The 19,009-nt window shown below is 56.3% G+C and overlaps 5 protein-coding genes across 5 annotated transcripts; 2 read left to right on the top strand and 3 right to left on the bottom strand.

Moving 5' to 3' along the window:
* Positions 1-752: 752 nt before the first annotated feature.
* CGGC5_v000023 (uncharacterized protein) lies at positions 753-1,343 on the top strand (the record flags this gene model as incomplete). Its single annotated transcript, XM_032023201.1, has 3 exons — positions 753-765; positions 821-1,121; positions 1,187-1,343. 3 exons carry the CDS (start codon positions 753-755, stop codon positions 1,341-1,343), a joined length of 471 nt encoding a protein of 156 aa, XP_031879885.1.
* Positions 1,344-1,768: 425 nt separating this feature from the next.
* Positions 1,769-5,422, bottom strand: IRE1 (Serine/threonine-protein kinase/endoribonuclease IRE1; the record flags this gene model as incomplete). Its single annotated transcript, XM_032023202.1, has 1 exon — positions 1,769-5,422. The coding sequence occupies one exon, from the start codon at positions 5,420-5,422 to the stop codon at positions 1,769-1,771; it is 3,654 nt and encodes a 1,217-aa protein (XP_031879884.1).
* Positions 5,423-9,816: 4,394 nt separating this feature from the next.
* CGGC5_v000025 (Neutral protease 2-like protein) lies at positions 9,817-11,019 on the bottom strand (the record flags this gene model as incomplete). The annotated part of the gene is made up of 3 exons (XM_032023204.1): positions 9,817-9,987; positions 10,045-10,751; positions 10,803-11,019. The coding sequence occupies 3 exons, from the start codon at positions 11,017-11,019 to the stop codon at positions 9,817-9,819; spliced, it is 1,095 nt and encodes a 364-aa protein (XP_031879883.1).
* Positions 11,020-13,252: 2,233 nt separating this feature from the next.
* Positions 13,253-13,861, top strand: CGGC5_v000026 (uncharacterized protein; the record flags this gene model as incomplete). Its single annotated transcript, XM_032023205.1, has 1 exon — positions 13,253-13,861. The coding sequence occupies one exon, from the start codon at positions 13,253-13,255 to the stop codon at positions 13,859-13,861; it is 609 nt and encodes a 202-aa protein (XP_031879887.1).
* Positions 13,862-17,309: 3,448 nt separating this feature from the next.
* CGGC5_v000027 (Oleate hydroxylase FAH12) lies at positions 17,310-18,811 on the bottom strand (the record flags this gene model as incomplete). The annotated part of the gene is made up of 2 exons (XM_032023206.1): positions 17,310-17,719; positions 17,779-18,811. 2 exons carry the CDS (start codon positions 18,809-18,811, stop codon positions 17,310-17,312), a joined length of 1,443 nt encoding a protein of 480 aa, XP_031879880.1.
* Positions 18,812-19,009: the final 198 nt, after the last annotated feature.

The raw sequence follows: 19,009 nt of genomic DNA on the forward strand, positions 1-19,009 counted from the left end.
TAAAGCAGACAAGTTGACATTCAAACTTGCCGTTCCCTTCGCACAGCCTTGCATCATTCTGATGATCTCAAAAGGAGCCAGCATACCAAACGAAACCCATCACGAGACCCTATCTGTGGATAACCGACCACGCTCGCGGGCTGAAAAAAAGGCTCTCATCCCAGAGGGGTTCGAATCCTCTTCCGAATCAGGTCGATTAAACCCACTTAACCTCGTGCAGCTCTTGGCCTTTTCCCATCCAGCAAAAGCGGTGGTGGGGGGGGAGGAAGGGGATCGACAGGGAACACGAGGTGCTGGTATGCTATTTTGAGGCCATCTAGGCAGCAGCATTTAAGGCACTACCTTTCCCGCCGGAAGGATTCGACTGCCGGAACGGGCAACCAAAACCCCCTCGAACCACCAAAGAAGCAGCGGGCTGTACAGCATCGTCGAGCATTCCAACTGCCTCGTTCGCGAAACTTGATTGGTTGGCAGGGGAGTTCGTGAGTAGTGCCTTGACAACGATGCAGCGACACGCGTTCACCTACCCCATGTTTCACCGTGGGAACAACAACTCTGGATCAGACGTGATTGGAGGGACGGAGATGCCGCTCGGTTGGTTGTTGAGATAACAAGCCTCGCGACTCAAGAGTCTATTTGAATGCTCTGTTTCCCGCGTTGTCGAAGCCTCTTCAGACCATCAACAATCGCTACTCGCCCTCGACATCACATTCGTTTACACACCCCCAAACAAACTCTAGTTGAAAGCACCCATGCACAAGACCGGTGCGTTCTCAATCTCCCTGTATATTCCATCTTCACACTAACACCATTTTCGTAGACATCATGGCCGACACCCAGAACCCCGAGGACCAAACCGGCATCCGGTCTCCCTTGCCTCTCTACCAACCCATCCGCACTCCCCCCTCGACAATCACCCACCATACCGGCGGCTGCAACGGCACCCACTGCCAGACGACCTATGTCCAGCCCTGCCACCACGGAGAGTCCGTCGGCGAAGGCTCCCGGTCTAACATGGTACCTCTGCCCATGTTGGGCCGATTCCCGGCTCTCGTCGAATGTCCCGGCTGCAAGGGCGTCGCTCCCACCACCACCGAGCACACCATTGGAAAGGGAACTCAGTAAGTATCTTTTTCTCTAGCTGTCTCTACAGCTGATAACATCATGTTGGCTAACATATAACCAGCTGGATGGCCGTCATGTTCTTCTGCACCACCGGCGTTGGCGTGTTCATCCCCTACTCCATGAAGCCCTTCAAGAACGTCCGCCACAACTGCATGCGCTGCGGACGTGTCCTCGCTACCAACCGATTCGGCGGCGGAACCAAGGCTCACTTGATGTAAATGATGGAATCACATTAGCTTTTGACCTCACCCTCATCAGATTGACTACGGGAAATATACGCGGCAACAATACGACCTAGTGCCTCTGGCAGGCATGTCGAGTTCTGGATACAGGACTCATAATCTCTTTTGTTTAGAAACGAATCAAACGGCAGATATATTAGTGCTCTAAAAGCAAGCTTGCACCAACTTCAAGATCTAGTGATTGTGCTTTGCTTGCTGATGCTACAGCTCCCGGCTTTGGCTAAGCGTCTCTATGTGTAAGAGGTGTGGCATTGGCGGACTAGTGAAGTGTGCACATCAAATATGTCTTCACTGATGCCATGAAACCGACGAAGACATTACGGGCAAGACAAAGGCACATGCAAAGGCAGCAGAAGATGAGGTCAAAGAGAAACAACAGAACGCTTCAATTTTAAAAGACTTTAGAGACCCTGTGGCTCATAATACTCCTTGAACCTATCAGATTGGTCCCATTCAACGGTCCAGATAAGCTCCCAACAGTCAATAAGCAGTCGAGGAAACCTTACGCCCCAAAACGAAAGATACCCATCCGGCAATGGGCCAACCGCCTTTTTCAACGAATCCGACATGTCCTCGTAATGGTTCTTCTTGTTGCGCAGGGCGCGCAACAGATCAAGCATCTTCGAACCCGTGTATTTACGTTGTTTGCCCAGAGAGTCGACAAACTCACGCGGTAACTGGCGGAGGAAATCACCCTTAGTGATTTCTGGCGCATATTCCTCCATCTTCTGCAACGGTCCGCTCGGGGGGTCTCTGGGCTCCTTCTCAAAAGAGTCGGATACATCGCAGAGAAATGCAAGACGTTTCTTGGCGGGCCAGAAGAAGGGATGAGCCAAGACTTCGCGGGCCGTTGGGCGTTCTTTGGGCTCCGCATTCAACATCCAGCCTATGAGATGCTTGGCTTCGGGAGCAACATCACCGAGCGAATCCAACGGCGAGAGGTTGAAGTTGCCCTTGCGAATATTGACCTCTCTCATGTAACGGTCGCCGCAGTCAAAGGGATGCAGACCGTTAGTCAGGACGTAGAAGAAAACCAAGCCCAAGCTGAAGATGTCGATGGAGCGGGTGGCGCGGCGTCCAGAAACCATGTCGGAGCCGACGAGAATCGAACCGGAGCCACTATTGATGCTGTCAACCATGGCGGTGTGGTTCGCATCGTCATCCAGCAACAATTCCGGGGCTCGCCAACCAGAGGTACCAGCAGCGCGACCGGTGGTTGCGCCAAACGACGACTGCCCACCTTCCAACTTCTTGCACAGACCAAAGTCGGAAACCAGAAGGCGGGGCTTGCCGTGCTTGTCGACGTTGACCAAAATGTTCTGGGGCTTCAGGTCGCGGTGAACGATGCGAAGCTGGTGCAAGTGGTTGATTCCGTTTGTGATTTGGTACAAAACACCGGGAATGTCGGCCTTACCAGCTTGTGCCAGCTTTCCAAAGTGATGGGGCTTCTCGACGACATCAGCGAGGGATGCAGCGCATCGCTCAAGGGCAATGTACAAGAAACCGTCTCTGATTTGCTGAGCGTAGTAACGAATGACATTGGGATGGTCGTCACTTTCCCTCAGCAGCCTGGTTTCCTGGGAGGCGATATCGTAGAACTGAATCAACATGCGCTTCACAGCAACCTCACGTCCGTCAAACTTGCCAGCGAAGACAAGAGTACCGTTGCTGCCAGTGCCAAGCTGATTTTCGGTGTCGACCTCGATATTTCCCATACGAATGATCGGGCCGGAAACCGCTTGCATGTCGTTGGTGACTGTGACAACATCGGGCTCCAATTGGGTCACCTGGCCTCCCAGCTTCTTGGCCTTGTTGACGGCGTCTTCCACAGACTGTGGTGGGTCATCATCGCGGGACTGCGATGCTTCTTCCCGCTTTTTGCCCTTGCGGTGCTTAGTGCCACCGCGTCGACCGCGGTGAGCCGGCTTCTTCTTCTTAACTTCAGGGGTTCCAGGCTCGGGCGGTGTCAACGATTGGTCGCTGGGGGCGGCGGCTGGCTTGGGGGTCGACGCCCCCGACCTGTCAGGTTGTGGGGGTGGTGCCTCACGGGCCGCGGCGGGTGCCTCGGGCTCGGCCTTGTCAACAGGGGCCTCTTCAGCCTTGGGTTCAGGGGCAGGCTCCTCGATCTTGGGGATGTTCTCCGCAGTCGCGGGCGGTACGACCTGGTCATGGACCGTGGGCTCTGGCGTCACGGTGTCACCGTTGTCCTCGGTGTCTGTCGTCTCCTCCCACTTGTACCATTTCGTTGTCTTGGCCTTGTACCAGCGACGCAAGTCCTTCTGGTAGAGGAACAAAAGAGAGGCGACGAGAAGGATGAAGATGGGGTTGGAGAAGAAGTCGATGAAGCTGTTGGACACCTGCTGCGGGATTTGCTTGACCTTGTTCACGATCGTCGTTTCAACAGGTTCATACTCTTCGTCTGGCTGAGGCGTTGGCACAGGCAGCGCCGAGTCGTTCTCGGGGTCCACGTCGATGACATCCTGCCGACCGGGCAGACTGGGGGTTTGGTAGATCTTGCCTTTGTGGACGGCATCCATGTTGTGGGTTCCAATCATGGCCCTGATTCGCTGGGTCTCGTTCATCTTCTCCCATGGGTGGCCGAGCTGGAGCCAGTCGGGCTCCGAAGTCTTGGCTGTGGGAGCCAGCACCATGAGAGGATATGAACGGCCTGAAAGGGCATACCAGTTTCCTGTTTCGGTCTGGTTTACAAAAATTCGCTGGTTTCTGACGCGAGCGATGGACTCGTCTTTAGCCGGTGGAACGGGCTGTGGGAGGACGATCAGGTCGGGGTTGCTCTCGGGAAGAACTCCCCACGGCCGACAGACATCAAAGACCTTGACCACCGGGGCGGGGAATTTCTCGCTGCAGAACAATCCCTCCTCGGGTCGGTCATGTTCAAAATTGACTCGGCTGTAGTCGAGACCGTAAACTCGGCCATCGTGTCTGGTGGTATGATAACGATTGTCGATAGACTGATGGTATTGATTCAATAGGTCCCAGTCGTTTGTGTTGGGGGTCCAGTCGAAGTACTTGAGAGACGCAATCTGACGGCCGTCTTTCCGAGCGATGCCGACCTCGTACTCGGTGCGGCCGAGCGTGATTGTGCCTGTGGAGCTACACTCCTCGTTGTTTTGGTCGTACAACGCGTTAGGTCGCAGGCAGCTCTCGGCCTCGTTAACGTGCGAGCCGCCCGATCCGAACCACTTGAGTACTCTACCGGTGGCGGCGTCGAGGGTTATCATTGTCGTCTTCTTTGTGCCGGTGTAGACGATGGGCGGGTTGTCGAGGGCAGATGCGCCCTCGTCGACCATCTGCTTCATGGTCAAGCCGGTGGACAACAGCCTGGGCTCGCTGGCACCGGGGACCCAGTAGTAAATATCTCCGTCGCGGTTTGGCTCAATGGCCCAGACGTAGTGGTCGATGAAGTTGTAGTCGTCGTCGAGTTCGGACGCGTTGAGGCGGAAGTGTTTTGTTTCGACCATGGACTGGTCGACCTCGAGGTGCCAACGCTCGCGGGCAGTGAAGCGGTCGCTGGCATAGAGGTGTCCATCGACGGTCGCCAAGAGGACAAAGTCTTCTACTTCCCAGTCCTTCAGACTCCGCGCATGGTGCTGCGTAGAGATCCCGTTGGCCCCGGCAACACGGGACACAATGGGTCGATGTCCAGAAGGAGATGGTGCTCTCACGGACTGAGCCGGAGCCAAAGTTGCGACGGCGCTCGCATCGTTAGGAATGATTATAGATTCGGGGGTGTTCCGACGGTTGTTGAGTTGTTCTTTGGAAGACGTGACGGTCTTCTTGCGTCGTTGAGACACGGCAGCATTGTCGGCCTCAAGAGTGGCAGCCCAGTTGCGGGCTGCTTCGGGGTTTATGTCGTGTATGCCCTCATGTTGACTGCTCCCGGGGGCAGGCTGTTGGACTCTCGGGAGGGCGTCGATGGGCTGTTGTTGGGCATCGGCGAGGGGGATGCAGGAGATGACGAGGACTGCTAGAGCAAGCAGGTAGGTCCGCTGGTTGGCGCCGCGCCTCCCTTCACGAGGCGGGCGTCGCAGCATGGTCGGTTTGTCGTGATGCGGGAGGGATTTACATCAACGCTTCCCAGTCGTTGTCGAGATGCAGGCGAGACATAGGAGCAGTGGTATAGGCGTTGGGAGCGGTGGCTATGGTCGTCGTGGAGGTGACGCTGGCGATGATGGTTCGAGGGCAGCGGAGGCCGTGGACCATGTGAAGGTGGGTTGGTTGGGCTAGCGAACTAAATCGGGCCCAGGCACAGGTACGGCGAATACAGACAGCAGACGCAGATGGGCCGCTGTGGGGTGGGATATGTATTCGGATGGATCAAAAGGTGATGCTGGCGATGAAAGAAATGCACCTTGAAGTGTCGGGGAGGGGAGGTTGAAGGTTGCAGAAGAGAGTGCGGGAGGGCGGGAAGGACCTGAGTCTGAGTCTGGGTGGAAGTGGTGGTTTCCTCGGAAAGAGGGAGGGTTTGAATGCTACTTGCTGGGTTACTGCCTCTTCTTTTTTTTTGCGCCGGGCCTTGTCAGCTCTGTGGTTTTTTCGCCTTTTTTTGGCTGAAGCACAAGCCGCCCACAGTCAGTTCACTGCTCAACAGTCAGTCAGCCAGCCCCAAGCTGGATGGTAGGTAGGTAGGTACCTAGGTAAGGTGCCTGCCTACCTTAGCACGCACTGAGTGAGCAGAGCAGGTGAGGTGCCACAGGGTGGTTGCTGTCGACCGGGTGGTTTCTTGGTTGTTGTGGGCAAGTAGCTTTTGGCGGTGAAAAAGGCGGAAAGATACCTTGGTGGCACCCCAATAAGCGACTGGACTGGACTGGACGGCACGGCTGGGCTGGGTCTGCAGCTGGGCAGTTACTGCTGCTGCCGCTGCTGGAGGCGTGGCTTTGCTCTGGCGTGTGGTGTGCCGTGTGGTGGAAGGCAAGGGAAGCAGTTAGCACTGGCGGGACTCGTACCACACCACGGTCCACGGCTGCACGGGCTGACGGGGATCAGGTCTGGAAGGGGGGGCCGAAGGGAACTGTGGGCACCTCAGGGGAAGAGGAAACACACTGGAAGGCGCAGGGGCCTGACCGTACAGTACGTAAACTGCTAGTTACGGTGCAATCACGTACAGTTCTTTTTACGGAGCGACACCGTCTAGCCCCACCATTCCCGTCAAGCGAACCCCACCCGCTGTCGGCCAGCCAGCCAGTCAGAGCGAGGCGTTGCTCCCCCAGTTTCGAAAGGGAGGAGACACTAGGTACCTACGGCCACAGGCACAGGACACCCACCGGACAGCCCATCGCATTCTGGGACGCCCCTTGGGATCCTCAAACTGTGGCAAACTAAAATCGCGGGGTTTTTTGCCCATCACCCTCCCTCCAGCTGCTGATGCTGCTGCTGCTGCTGACGACTGACCCCAAAAACCAAAAAAGTCCACCACTTGAACACTGGAGATGGGGTGATGTGCGGGTATCGAGACGTCAAGCATGATATCGGTCATCATGCACACACATTCAACGACATCAACAGACTCGACAACACCTCGCGACCAAACAGTCACACACATGAAGAAAGGTCGACAAGTTCAAATTTCCAGATTCAGGGTCTTGTTAGGGCTCCGGCTCCCGAACCCTGAAAGCCAGCCCCCCCCTACCTATCCTTCTCTGGGCTTGGCTGGAATGTCCCAGACCACTGGCTGAGCAGAGACTCCGAGTTACCTAGCGGCCGGTGTCGCAAGGTCCAGTGTTCCAGAGCCAGAGAATGTTCAACGCGTTCGACTCTCTCTCTCTCCCTCTCTCTCAGAGGTGCTATCCGCTACTTTGTCGGTCAAGAATGATCCACCCGACGGCAAACATGATCCATCCTGGAACTCAGTCCGAACTGGCCTCCCCGACCCCGAGACTGGCAGTCTGAGTTCAACCTGTATCTGTCTGGGTTGAGGGAGCAAGTGGGTTCTTCATCCACACGCGTGTGGACGCTAGCCCGGCAAATCGGAGGCCATCCACAACCTGGGCAGCTGCATCATCTTCTGTCTGCTCTCCAGCATCTACAGAGTACTCGGCTCGGCATCCTCGATCCTGCAGCGGATCTTTGGCCAACTCTGTCAGTGCCAACGCCCATCCCGACTATCCCTCGCCCTCGTCAACCGCATCGCTGATCGAGCCGCGATTGCGTCAATTGCGTGAGATGATCAGACACAGTGGCCTCAGCTAGGAAGATGACGGACTTTGTCGCCTAGTCCCTAGTCCCTAGATTGGTCGTCATGTCGGCTGTTCCTGCAGCTCGTTCGTCACTGGCCCGCGACATTAGCCTAACCCGCAGCCGCCAGGTTGAACTCGACGGACGGGATCAAGATGGAGGAGGGGAGCGGCAGCGGGAAGCCGCCTATCATACTGTGTCATCCGCCTTAGTCATCTACCCCGAGCTCGATTTCGAGTTCACCAGCTCTCGCCACCCCCTGATACCTGTTTGCCTGTACGGGCTATGTATCCGTACATCACCTCACATCACATTCACGTCCCCAGCCTTTCCTCGGCTTCCATCTCCAAAGACACTCAGACTCAGACCCAGACTCGCCTTACGAGTACGGATACAGCGCCTCACTCAGGCACGCAAACACGCAAGACACGGCATCACAACTGGACCCCGGCCAAACCAAACCTTTCTTCTAGCGTTTGATCTCAAGCAAGGTACCGTTCAACGGGTGCAAGCACAACATTCGATCCACTGTCCGAGTCTCCCAATCTTCCCTTTCTTCTGGAACCTGACAAGTGACAAGACGAGACATCCCAGACATGACGCATTGCCTTCTCCCTACTTCCAAGTGGTGCAATGCTACCACAACTCTTCTTGGCTTCTTCCCGTCATCCTCTTTCACGCATTCGGACGGTGACGGATATCCATTCCCTCCCTCTCGTCCGCTCGTCTGATATCCCTTACATCCCACCCTGTCGCGCAACCTTTTTTTTTTTTTTTTTGGACTTTATCAACAACAACAGCAAAGCCAGCCATGTTGCGGTAGCCATAGTGTAGTTCGGACCGCTCCCCCTCAGATTGACTGCGAGATCGTCGCACGATGCCCAAACTCTCCTGTCCCCGTCAACAAAAGTCTGTGTGTTCCGCAAGCCGCCTCCCACCCGGAACCTTCCAGCAAACTTTCCCACGCCTGTTCGTCTGCGCCCGCGGCCACACGCAAACCACAGACGACGCAGACGCGGTGCAAGTGCAAACCCTCTCGCGCGTGACTCGGTAGACTTTGGCTCCTGCAGCCTCCAATGTATCATGCAGATGCACCAGTCGACGACATGTCTGTCGCCTCATTTAATCAGAATATCTGCTCTCGCTCGCCGCCATCTCGTAACGCTCTTGCCTGTGGCTTGACGATTTGCATCATCACCCACAAAGAGGTAATGTGAGCTTGTACGACCACTTCGAGTTGAAGCACGCAATGGGGTACGCGGCATTCACCAGCCCACTTCAATCAACCCTCGTCTGCCGTTCTCCGCCGCTGGGCCCGAGAGCGAGGTCGCCGGAACAACCTGGTCCACCAAACGCCAGCGGGGCAACAGTGTGTGATTGATTCACCACCTCCCTCACCAGAAAAGACTGTGATCCATCTCAGGTTCAGGGCCATCTTCCGACCCGGCCCCCCAGCCCCCCCATGTCGCCAGGACCGGGATCGATACGACGTTATTTCAGACCTCTCTCGTCGCGGTGCCCGCAGCCCGCGCGCACGTGAAGTGATTTCCGCCGAGCAAGTCCCCGTAGCTCCGGCCCGCTCGAATATCAAAAATTCATTGCGCGATGGGTCCCCGTTGAAAGGTATCTTGCTCGCAATAAATGAGAGCTTTCCGGTTACAGAGAATGCCCCTGAATGCCGCAGCGCGCCATCGTGGAAACATTGATACTGAGAAAGCTCCAACGGCGGCGGTTTTGCTCCGCCCTTGAACATTACGGCTGATGGCTTGCATGCAGCCAGCCATGCATGCCTCAACCTCCAGCAAGCGCCACAGACATTGTTAGAGCATATTGCTCTTGTTCGTCACAAGCTTCGATTCACAATTGCCGCCCCCTTGATCGGCAACCATATCCGTTCGGATGAGCTTTTGAGGGCTGAATCGCTTAATTGCGGTTGGAATGTTCAAGTGCAAGTCACCGGGTGCACCAAAAAGACTCGGACCGTGTCAGGGTAGATGATTTTTATGTTCTTCTTATCTCTAAAGGTGATATGTCTATCGGGCGTGCCAAGAGAAAAGTTCTCGGCCCCCATCGAGTCTAACTAAATATTACTGATTAGATCCGCCCGCCTATGTACAGAGCAAGTATTGTGCCCCTGGCGTAGCCGGCAATGTCAATATAGACAGTTGAACGATCGTCTTTTTGTACAAAGGAAAACTCCAAGCAACACTCTCAACACTCGATCAGACCCCTCGTCGCCAGATGCGTTTTGCACTTAGCAAGTCTTGCCAATGTTGACAGAGTTGGCAAAGAGGCAGTAGGTGTCGGCGTGGTTGTAGTTCTGCGCGGCAGTGAGTCCGCGGATGCCGGTGTAGCCGTAGACGCCCCAGTCAAGAGTGCCCTTGATGAAGGTCAGGTGAGTCATCTCGTGAAGAGTAGTGGTAGACTGGCGAGGCTGTTAGTGACATTGCTTAGAGAGAGTGTGTGTTAGAGAGGCACATACCTGATCCTGAGCGTGGCAGGTGGAAGTGAGCGAGGGCAGAGCGCTGAAGTACAACGGGCAGTTGACCATGTAGTTCTGCGAAGGGAGGGTGTAGGCCAGGACGCCGGTCCTGCACGAGTTGTAGACGTCGGTGCAGTAAAGCTTGGAGACCGGGTTGGCAACGGCAAGCGCAGTGCCCTGGTTAGCCGCGAGGCGCGTGCCGCACTCGTTGGAGACCTTGCTGAAGGCGATGCTGATGTTGCGTCTGGTGGCTGCGTCGGTGGTCTTGAAGAACTCCATCGTCTTCTTGTCGTCGAGCATCACGGCGCGGGCGGCGTCCTTGGCGAGGTTGGTGCAGTGGATGAGGGCGTTGGTGACGGCGGTGTTCTGCGCGGCGGTGCAGCCGGCCTGGACGGCGACGCGCTTGGCCTCGGCGTGGAAGTCGCGGCGGGTGATGGCGGCCTGAGTGCCGTTGACGTCCTTGATGTGGAGGGTGTTGGACTTGAAGGGCACACAGCTGGTGAGGTTGGTGGAGTCGCCCGTTGTGCATCGCATGCCGCCCTTGGCGGTGACGTTGAAGTCACCGCCCGAGCTCAGATCGTGCAACTCGGCGATGTCGATAGTGCGGTCGACAGTTTGCTGGGGCTCAATAACCATGTAGGACTCGTTGGTGATCATGCTGGGAGGCGCGATGCGGAGGCGGACACCCTCGAAAGGAACTCGCTCGCCTGTTTATGTCTTAGTCTCAAATCATGTATAGCATGAGAGAGGAAACTCACCGTTGGTGGAGACGACCACCTTTTCAACCGGGGCGTCGTCCAGGATACTTCCGGGGACAAAGCACCTCAAAGTCTCATTGCCAGTGTTGGTGATACTCAGTTGGGCGGTGGTGGTATCGGGCTCGTGGGTAAGGGTGGTCGTGATGTTGTTTTGGTTGTCGACAGAGCCGGCGGCGACCAGAGCACCGAAGAGGGCAAGAGCGGCGAAGGACTTCATCTTGACTGTTGAAATCGGCGGTTGTTGAGGCGTCGAGAGTCGAAGAGTTGAGAGTGTTGTTGGAGTTGAGTGTGATGATCCAAAAGAGAAGTTGTCGAGAGGCTGGAATGCATCTTGTTCTTATATCGAATTGATCCAACGCATCTTCGCACTTCAGATACTACAGCTGAGCGTGAGGAACTGCCGCTCAATGCGGACGACAAAGATGGAGCACATCGGGACTCAAGCCACCAGAAACTGGTCAAGGGACTCAGTCTGGAGGCTCAAGTGAGTGCTCAAGCGGCTAGACAGAGAAGGCGTCGGAAAAAGGCGCTCTGGCCAGCCCGGCAGCCGGAGACGAGTACGTGGAGACGGAAGGCGTCTGCCATGGGCGAGCTAGAACTTGACATGGGGTGTAAACTGAGATCTACAGGGGACTGGAAGGAAGATCCCGTTGGTGGTGTGTAGTGTACTTGGGAAGTAGGGAAGAGAGCGACGCAAACCGTCGTAGAGGATACCGTAAACGATGGAACAGGGTCCAAAAGTCGGCAAAGGCGCCCACCAGCTCTGGCTTCCAAGCCAAAAGACTACGGTTCCAGCGGAAGGGAAAGACAGCACAGGTAAGCCACAAACAACAGATGCGGATGCTTCATTGAGAAGGCGAACGCCTCTCAGAAAAGCCACTAGACCCAGATTCTGCTTGGCCTCTGTCTTCAGCGGCCGTCGCAGACAATGCGCTTGGAGAGCGATGATCATGTCAACGGACAGTGTTGTCCCTGAAGATCACAGGCATTCGTACCTGGCTGGTGGGTGCGGTCCATGAGAGAGCCACGAGCTTCAGAAACTGCCGTCCTCCGCAAGAGAGGAAGATCTGCAGAGCCAGTTGCTCCGCCGAACAGCCGCCGTAGGCCCCGTCGGGGGTCCCTCAAGGACCCACTCTGACCGCATGCGGTATCCGAACATACAGGCCATAAAGAAACGGGCCCCAGAGGCGCGGGGCCTGGTAGCCCCTTCCGCTACGCCAATACCACCAAGCCCTGCCGCGAAGTCTCAAGAACAAGGGCTGTCTATGAGACAGGCGTAGGGGTGAGTTTGTTCTGGGCGGGCGCGAGACATGGTTCTGTACACGCCGACAATGAACGGCCACGCATTATTGAAACATGTCGCCTGGAACGGAGCACTCGAACAGTCCTTTCTCTCGGGGTTCCAGGATACCGGTTTTCGGGAGTGACGACTTTCGTCTGCAATTTGGTCTAGCCGCCTCACTGGCTTGGCAAACTCATACGATATTTTTTATCGGTACCAGTTGGTAAGACACGGAACGTGTCTCGGTCCTCCTCCGATGAGGCCCGGGAGGAGACCGGAGCCATGTGGGTCAGGTCCGGCGCCGAGGCTCCGGGCCAGAAATCCACCAGTCACGATCGCGGACGGCCACTACCTTAGTCGACCTTCCTCTTTGGTGCACGCGCCGCGCTGGTGTTTATGCAGGACCAGCGGGCCATCGAAGCACCTTGGATGGTGGCTGCATTCTAGCGCCGTATCGGGTCTGCAGCCCGGGCCGTCTGCTCAATTCCAACTTCTTCAATCAGCATACAGCAAGCAGCCTGACGGCATTGGATGCATGTACGCTCGTCCGACGCTGCAGAGTGCGGGGTTTCCCGTCGACGCGCAATCCGAGTCAAGCGGCGGCAGAGCAGCAGATGCCGAAGTTGTTTGATATCCAACTTGTGATCGTTTCCCACGCGCCAACGTAGCGCACATCGGTCGACATCTCCAACTCCGTACGTACGACGCGCCACTTACAACTCCATCAAATCACAAACATCGTCTCGTTTCCCAAACATCCCAGCAGTTTGGATCGAACCCGTCGCAATCGTGGGCTAGCATCGCGTGGCTCAGTCCGTGCAGCATTCCACAACCACGGCCGCCTGCTTCTTCCAGGTTAGTGCGCCCGGCCTGCTTCGCCGGTTCGTTTCTGCCCACCACGTTGGATGCCCTCACGGCAAACCGACATTTCCCAGCCGTACAAAGACCGCATCCAATCGCTTGACGTCATCCGACATCTTCCATTGCGCTTGCCGTCTTGGACAGCCGTTCCGTCTAGCACCTTCTGCCTGGCTGTGTTCCTCCTACCTGCCAATATCTGCAGGCGCGGTCTACCGCATTATCGTGAACCACCCAACCCCTCCGCCGGAAAACACAATTCTCACCCTCTCAACTTCAACACTCTTCCACTCATCACAGACCAAGCTCAATGAGCATCATCTCATCAGCACGATCCTTCTTCCGCCCCGTAGTCTTCATTCTGATCGTTCTCTTCCTCGTCCTCACCTACAACCACGGATCCTCCCGAGACACACAATCCAACATGTCCGAGGAAACCAAGAACAACGCGCTATCCAAGCTCAGCATCCGCATCCGTCAATCCTCAACCTCCCCTCCCACGGTCACCTTCTCTGTCACCAACGACCACACCGCACCCCTCACGATCCTGCGCTGGGCCACGCCCCTCGACCCCCTCGCCCTCCAGCTCGGAGTCCTCTCCGTCACACCGGACGGCGCAGACGCCCCGCTCGAAATCGACACCATCGCGCTGAAGCGGGTCATGCCACCCCGCGACGAGGACATGGTCACCCTCCAACCGGGCGACACCACGGAGAACGAAGTCATCCTGCGCGAAACCGTGCTGCCGTTTGACAGGCTCGGCAAGACGCCGCGGGTGGCGGCTAAGGGGACGTGGCAGACTGTGTGGCCCACGACGGCGGATAAACTTAGCAAGGATACTCTCATGAAGCTACAGTTCGGTGATGGCGTTCTCTCGGGCGAGTTTGAGACGGAAGCTATTGAGGTTACCGTTGCGTAATTAGACAACTTTTTACTGAATCAATATGGCATACTACCTATGACACCTACATATCCCAGCAACCCGGTATGCACGGCTGTGTAACCACAGTCACGAGATGTTCCTGAAGATCCCCCTTTCGACACAGACGTTCGTTGCATGTGTGGTTTGCGTCAAAAACGTGTTTTCGGCGTGGTTGACCCAAAGCAGAAAATGACGTAGGCTTCGGTCTGGACGAGTCTCTTTGGACAAGGCAGAGACATTCGGGGGCTCATTCACTGAGACGTCTTTGACTGAGAACTCTTGACAAGGCCCAGTCTAACCCATCCAAGACGGACTCGCACCCCTCTTTGTTGACGCACCCCATAATGTCCCCCGGCACAACGATCCACGTAATCATCAACCAAGATTGTATTCAACAGCTCTAGTGTATTGTTCTCGAGATCTGGAGGCCGAGAGCCGAAGCCGAGTCCAACCTCGTTCTGCTCGGCAGGTAGGCTAACCCACGACCTTGACAGAGCTAAACCAAATCATGGCATAACACGCGCCTCAAGATCTGTGAGCCGAGCCATAACTACCGACAATCTGGGACCAACCCAAGCGCCCGGAAGCACACCATCTTTCCGGACAGAAGGCACCACGGGCACACACTAGACGGCCCTTAGCACCGGGGCCCAAAGACCTGGGTCCCTCGACGTGCGTCGCAACTTGCCACCACGCCGACGGCACACTTTCACTCTTTCTCTCGAAACTTGCACAAAACTAGGATCGCCCAGATACACGTGGAGCCCCTTCGTCCCTCCAAAGGCGAGCCGGTCGAGGGTCCGGTCATCTCGCGTGGACTACCTTAGTTGCGCATGAGATTTCTGGTGGGACTGGCAGACGAAACTCCTGCATGCGGAAGTCGATATCCCATGGTTCTTTGCAACAAACCGCATGGCATTCTTTCAAGTCCTCCGAGAACCTGACTCTCTCGTTCAAAGACCCATATGGAACGTCGGCATCTCAACCGTAGCTTGCTTCCTTCGCAAAGAAAGCGCATCCTTCAGAAAACTCACCAACACCTCAAATACCATGCGTTCTTTACAATTGGTACTTCCGCATTCATCGATATTCTCAGGAAGTTGCCGCGCGATGCCCATGTGCTACTAGGCCTTGGCAAAGAGACCCTCCAGATCGTTACGACTTGACGAACGACTTGACGACTCTGCTCCTCTCGGGCCTTTTCGCAACTGCCGTGATGAAAAAGCCCTCCGACCAACGGGCCACGTCCGCCGCTAGAGGTGATATCACATTGCTATTCAAACCTTGGCCTGCCGTCCGGAGACCACTCCGCTTAGCCCGGCAACCTTCTCGCGAGACCCATGGCCTAGAAAATTCTTCTCTCTGCACTGAGACTGGTCTACTTCGTTATTGAAATCACACGACACACTGCAATGTTTTCGATGTTGTCTCTGTCGAACGAAGGATGTTTGTCTCGGGTAGCCAGAGATCTAGGCAAAACCTTACAGGCCTCCTAGACTTCTGTTTCAAATACTGGCATACGGCCGCGGTAGTCGACGACATGGATGCGAGTGTCGACGCGCGTTGTGGGCTACTTCGGCAGGAAGACCCTATCGACTTCGATGGTCAGGAGTTTAATTCCTTCTTCTCGTCGCAGACGGCTCCAATGCCCACCATCTAGGGACCTAACTCGGCTTGCCATTGCAATGTTCTGTGTGATCTGTTGGAAAGCAAGCATCTTCACTTGACGATAACCTGTCAGAGGTATGCCGAGCTCTGCAGCAAACAGCTCTCATCGTCGGCCCGACGCCAGAACCCCAAAAGAATCGACATCGAGACAAGTGCCATCGACAACATCAAGCCCAGATGCCACTCTACCCCAGCAGACACTCCACAACACCACCCGATCAGATTGACTCTGATGAGAGACAGATACCTGATGAGAGACACACCCACCCCTCGGGCCGGTGAGCGTGGTAACCCGGTCATTGGGCCTCGTACGAAACAGAGCAAAACCACGTCCGAATCCAGGCATCACGAGTCCCCTCCGCCAGCCCTCGAACCCAATTCTGGCCTCCAGCTCGTCCCAATGAGGCTACAACCCCCCCTACCCCAGCATCCAGCTGACAGAATCACCAAGGGTCCCAGCCACAGCCCGCATCCATCCTCTCCCGAATCCATCACCAACCAACCCATCCACAATTCGTGTCGAAAACGTGTCTTGCGCAACCACGAAGCCGTTGCGCCTGACCGTTGCCCAGACCACGCTCTCGTCGCAATCTCGACCGTGCCAACGTGGCCCGCGGCTCCGAAAACATCACGGCCCAGAACACCACGTCCGCAAGCGGCTCGCCCGTCTCACGCGTCGGTCCAGAACGCTCTCCACCAAAACGGTCACGACTATTCCACAACCACCAAATATGTCTCTTCTGAACTCGTACAAATCGAACGATTTTATCTGCTTGGCCAATCTGTGGTCTTGCCCAGGCGTCTGTCAGCACCGTCTTCGTCAGTCTGTACTTCGTAACCAGTCATCTTGCACGCTATTCGCTGTCCAGTCTCTACACTCCAGGAAACGGCCGAAGGAGAGAACTTGTCTTGCTCCAAATGACAAAATCTGTCAAGAGTCAACACCATTCAAGTTTTCTCCCTATATCGTCTCTCTCCTCCGTACGGACTGAGCTTACATCAAGGTAGCCCCCGGCCGGAGCATACCCCGGCCGCCTCGGACGGGAGCTGTCTCCCGGACCAAGGTCATTTCGGTTAGCAGAACCCAGAGGCCCAAGCCGTAGCACTAACACCCTGTACCCAAGACCAACCAGCGGGTTAGCATCAGGTGAACAGCCATTGGTCCATGGGCTCGCTTGTTTCCCCCCGCATCTTGTTCTCCACGATCAGGATCAGTATCAAGAAGCCCGCATTCTTGTCCAAGCTTCATCTCGCGTGACCTCTACCACATCTCTCGCAACCACGGGGCGAACAGCGGTGCAGTCCCTACCGAGTCCCGCCGGAAAGTCGAAGGATGACAAGGAACGCACCAGCGAATCGTGTACCATTTGTTGGTCAGTATGGAGCGCCGTGATATCACGTCACGTTGTCTTGCACGAATACTTTGCCGGAATGCCCGGATGCAGCCTTTCTATGCTTCTTCTACTACTAGATCTCTCTGTCTCTAGGGTCTATCCATTTGGACCGGTATAACCATGCTAACGCCTTGCGAAGTTCAAAATCATCGCTTCTGCACCGTTTTTGCCTGACCACGTCTGTCGACGACGTCCCGGTCTCAACATTACCACGGCGACTGGGAAGATCGCGCATTAACGAGACGTGACTGTCGGGCCCGGGGCCCGGCGAGGTAGCGATCAGGATCGCTCCCGCCCGAAAAGGACTATGAGAAGAGGGGGCCACCCGGGACCGGCTCTTGGAATGACACGATCATCATCTTTTACCTCTCCAGCGCCTGCATTCAAGAAACCTCGCCCTTGATGGGGGGAGTGCCAAGGCCGTTGTGGTTGCGGAAGAACAGAACGCCCTTGCCCTCGCCCTGAGCCTCAGCGCTGGGCTCGACCCACTGGCACATGCGAGCGGACTTGTACAGAGCCTTGATGAAACCGACCGGGCCGTCCTTGACGTCGGAGCGGTAGTGCTTGCCCATGACGGGCTTGATGGCCTCGGAAGCCTCATCGGCGTTGTAGAAGGGGATGGTGCTGATGTAGTGGTGGAGGACGTGGGTCTCGATAATGCCGTGGAGAAGGTGGCGGCCGATGAATCCCATCTCGCGGTCAATGGTGGCAGCAGCTCCACGAACGAAGTTCCACTGCTCGCCGGTGTAGTGGGGGAGGGTGGGGTCGGTGTGCTGGAGGAAGGTGATGGCAACTGCGAAGCGCATTGTCAGCAATGAGTACAGGAGCATCGAAGTCGATGTCAAAACTTACCGAGCCAGTGGTTGACCCAGAGGTAGGGGATGAAGTACCAGACCAAGAGGTTGGACCATCCGAACTTGTTGCCGAGGAAAACGAGGGCGCTGATGGTAATGGCAAGGCCAATGTCGGACATAATAATGAGCTTGGCATCCTTGGCCTCGAAGATGGGGCTAGCGGGGTCGAAGTGGTTAACGCCACCGCCGTAGCCGTTGTGCTTGCCCTTGCCGCGGCCCTCACGCTGACGCTCGTGGTAGTTGTGGCCAGTGACGTTGGTCATGAGGTAGTTGGGCCAGCCGACGAGCTGCTGAGCGATGAGCATGAGGAAGGTGAAGATGGGGGTCTCCTCGGTCAGCTCAGCAAGCTCGTGAGCCATACGACCGGCGCGAGAAGCGTGCTGCTCGCGAGTGCGGGGAACGAAGACCATGTCGCGCTCCATGTGGCCAGTGGCCTTGTGGTGCTTGCTGTGGGAAATCTGCCAGCTGAAGTAGGGGACCAGAAGAGCCGAGTGGAGAACCCAGCCGACGGAGTGGTTCAGCGTCTTGGAGGGAGAGAAGGCCTGGTGACCGCACTCGTGGGCGATAACCCAAAGGCCAGTGCCGAAGAGACCCTGGAGAACGGTGTACAAGCCCCAGAGACCGACGCGAGCGGCCTTGGAGGGAATGTACTCGGGGGTCACGTAGTTGTGGAAGATGTAGAAGGTGGTGGCGAGGCAGAGGATGTCTCTGCCGATGTAGGCAAAGCCCTTGAGGGCAGAGCGCTCGAAGCAGTGCTTCGGGATGGCATTGTGGATGTCCTTGATGGTGAAATCGGGAGGGGTAAACTCGTTGCCGTAGGTGTCGTACAGCTTGGAGTAGTTGGCCTTCTTGACGGGCTCCTCGGACGCCAGGGAAGAGAGGGAGGTCGAGGAGGCCGAGGGGCGAGGAGAGTCGGCAGGAGAGCCCACGGCAGTCGAAGGGACCGAGGCGTCGGTTTCGGTGGTGGTGGAAGTGACGGTGCGGCGAAGGACGGGGTTCTTGGCCGCCGGCGTCGAGGTGGTGGTAGCCATGGCTGGTTGTTGGGGTGGTGTGTTGCTGAAGGGGACGCAGCAACAACTGGTTGGTATGGGGCCTTGGTGTTGATGGCCGGTTGAGAGGAACGGGGGAGCAGAGTTCCAATGGCCCTTGAAGGTAAAAGGGATACCAATTGAGAATCGAAGGAAGGGGAGCAAAGGCGGGAGGGGAGTGAAGGGGAGGGGACTAATAAA

This window comes from Colletotrichum fructicola (genome assembly GCF_000319635.2).
Source record: "Colletotrichum fructicola Nara gc5 chromosome Unknown KSG_Nara_v1_contig01, whole genome shotgun sequence".
NCBI classification, from domain to species: domain Eukaryota; kingdom Fungi; phylum Ascomycota; class Sordariomycetes; order Glomerellales; family Glomerellaceae; genus Colletotrichum; species Colletotrichum fructicola.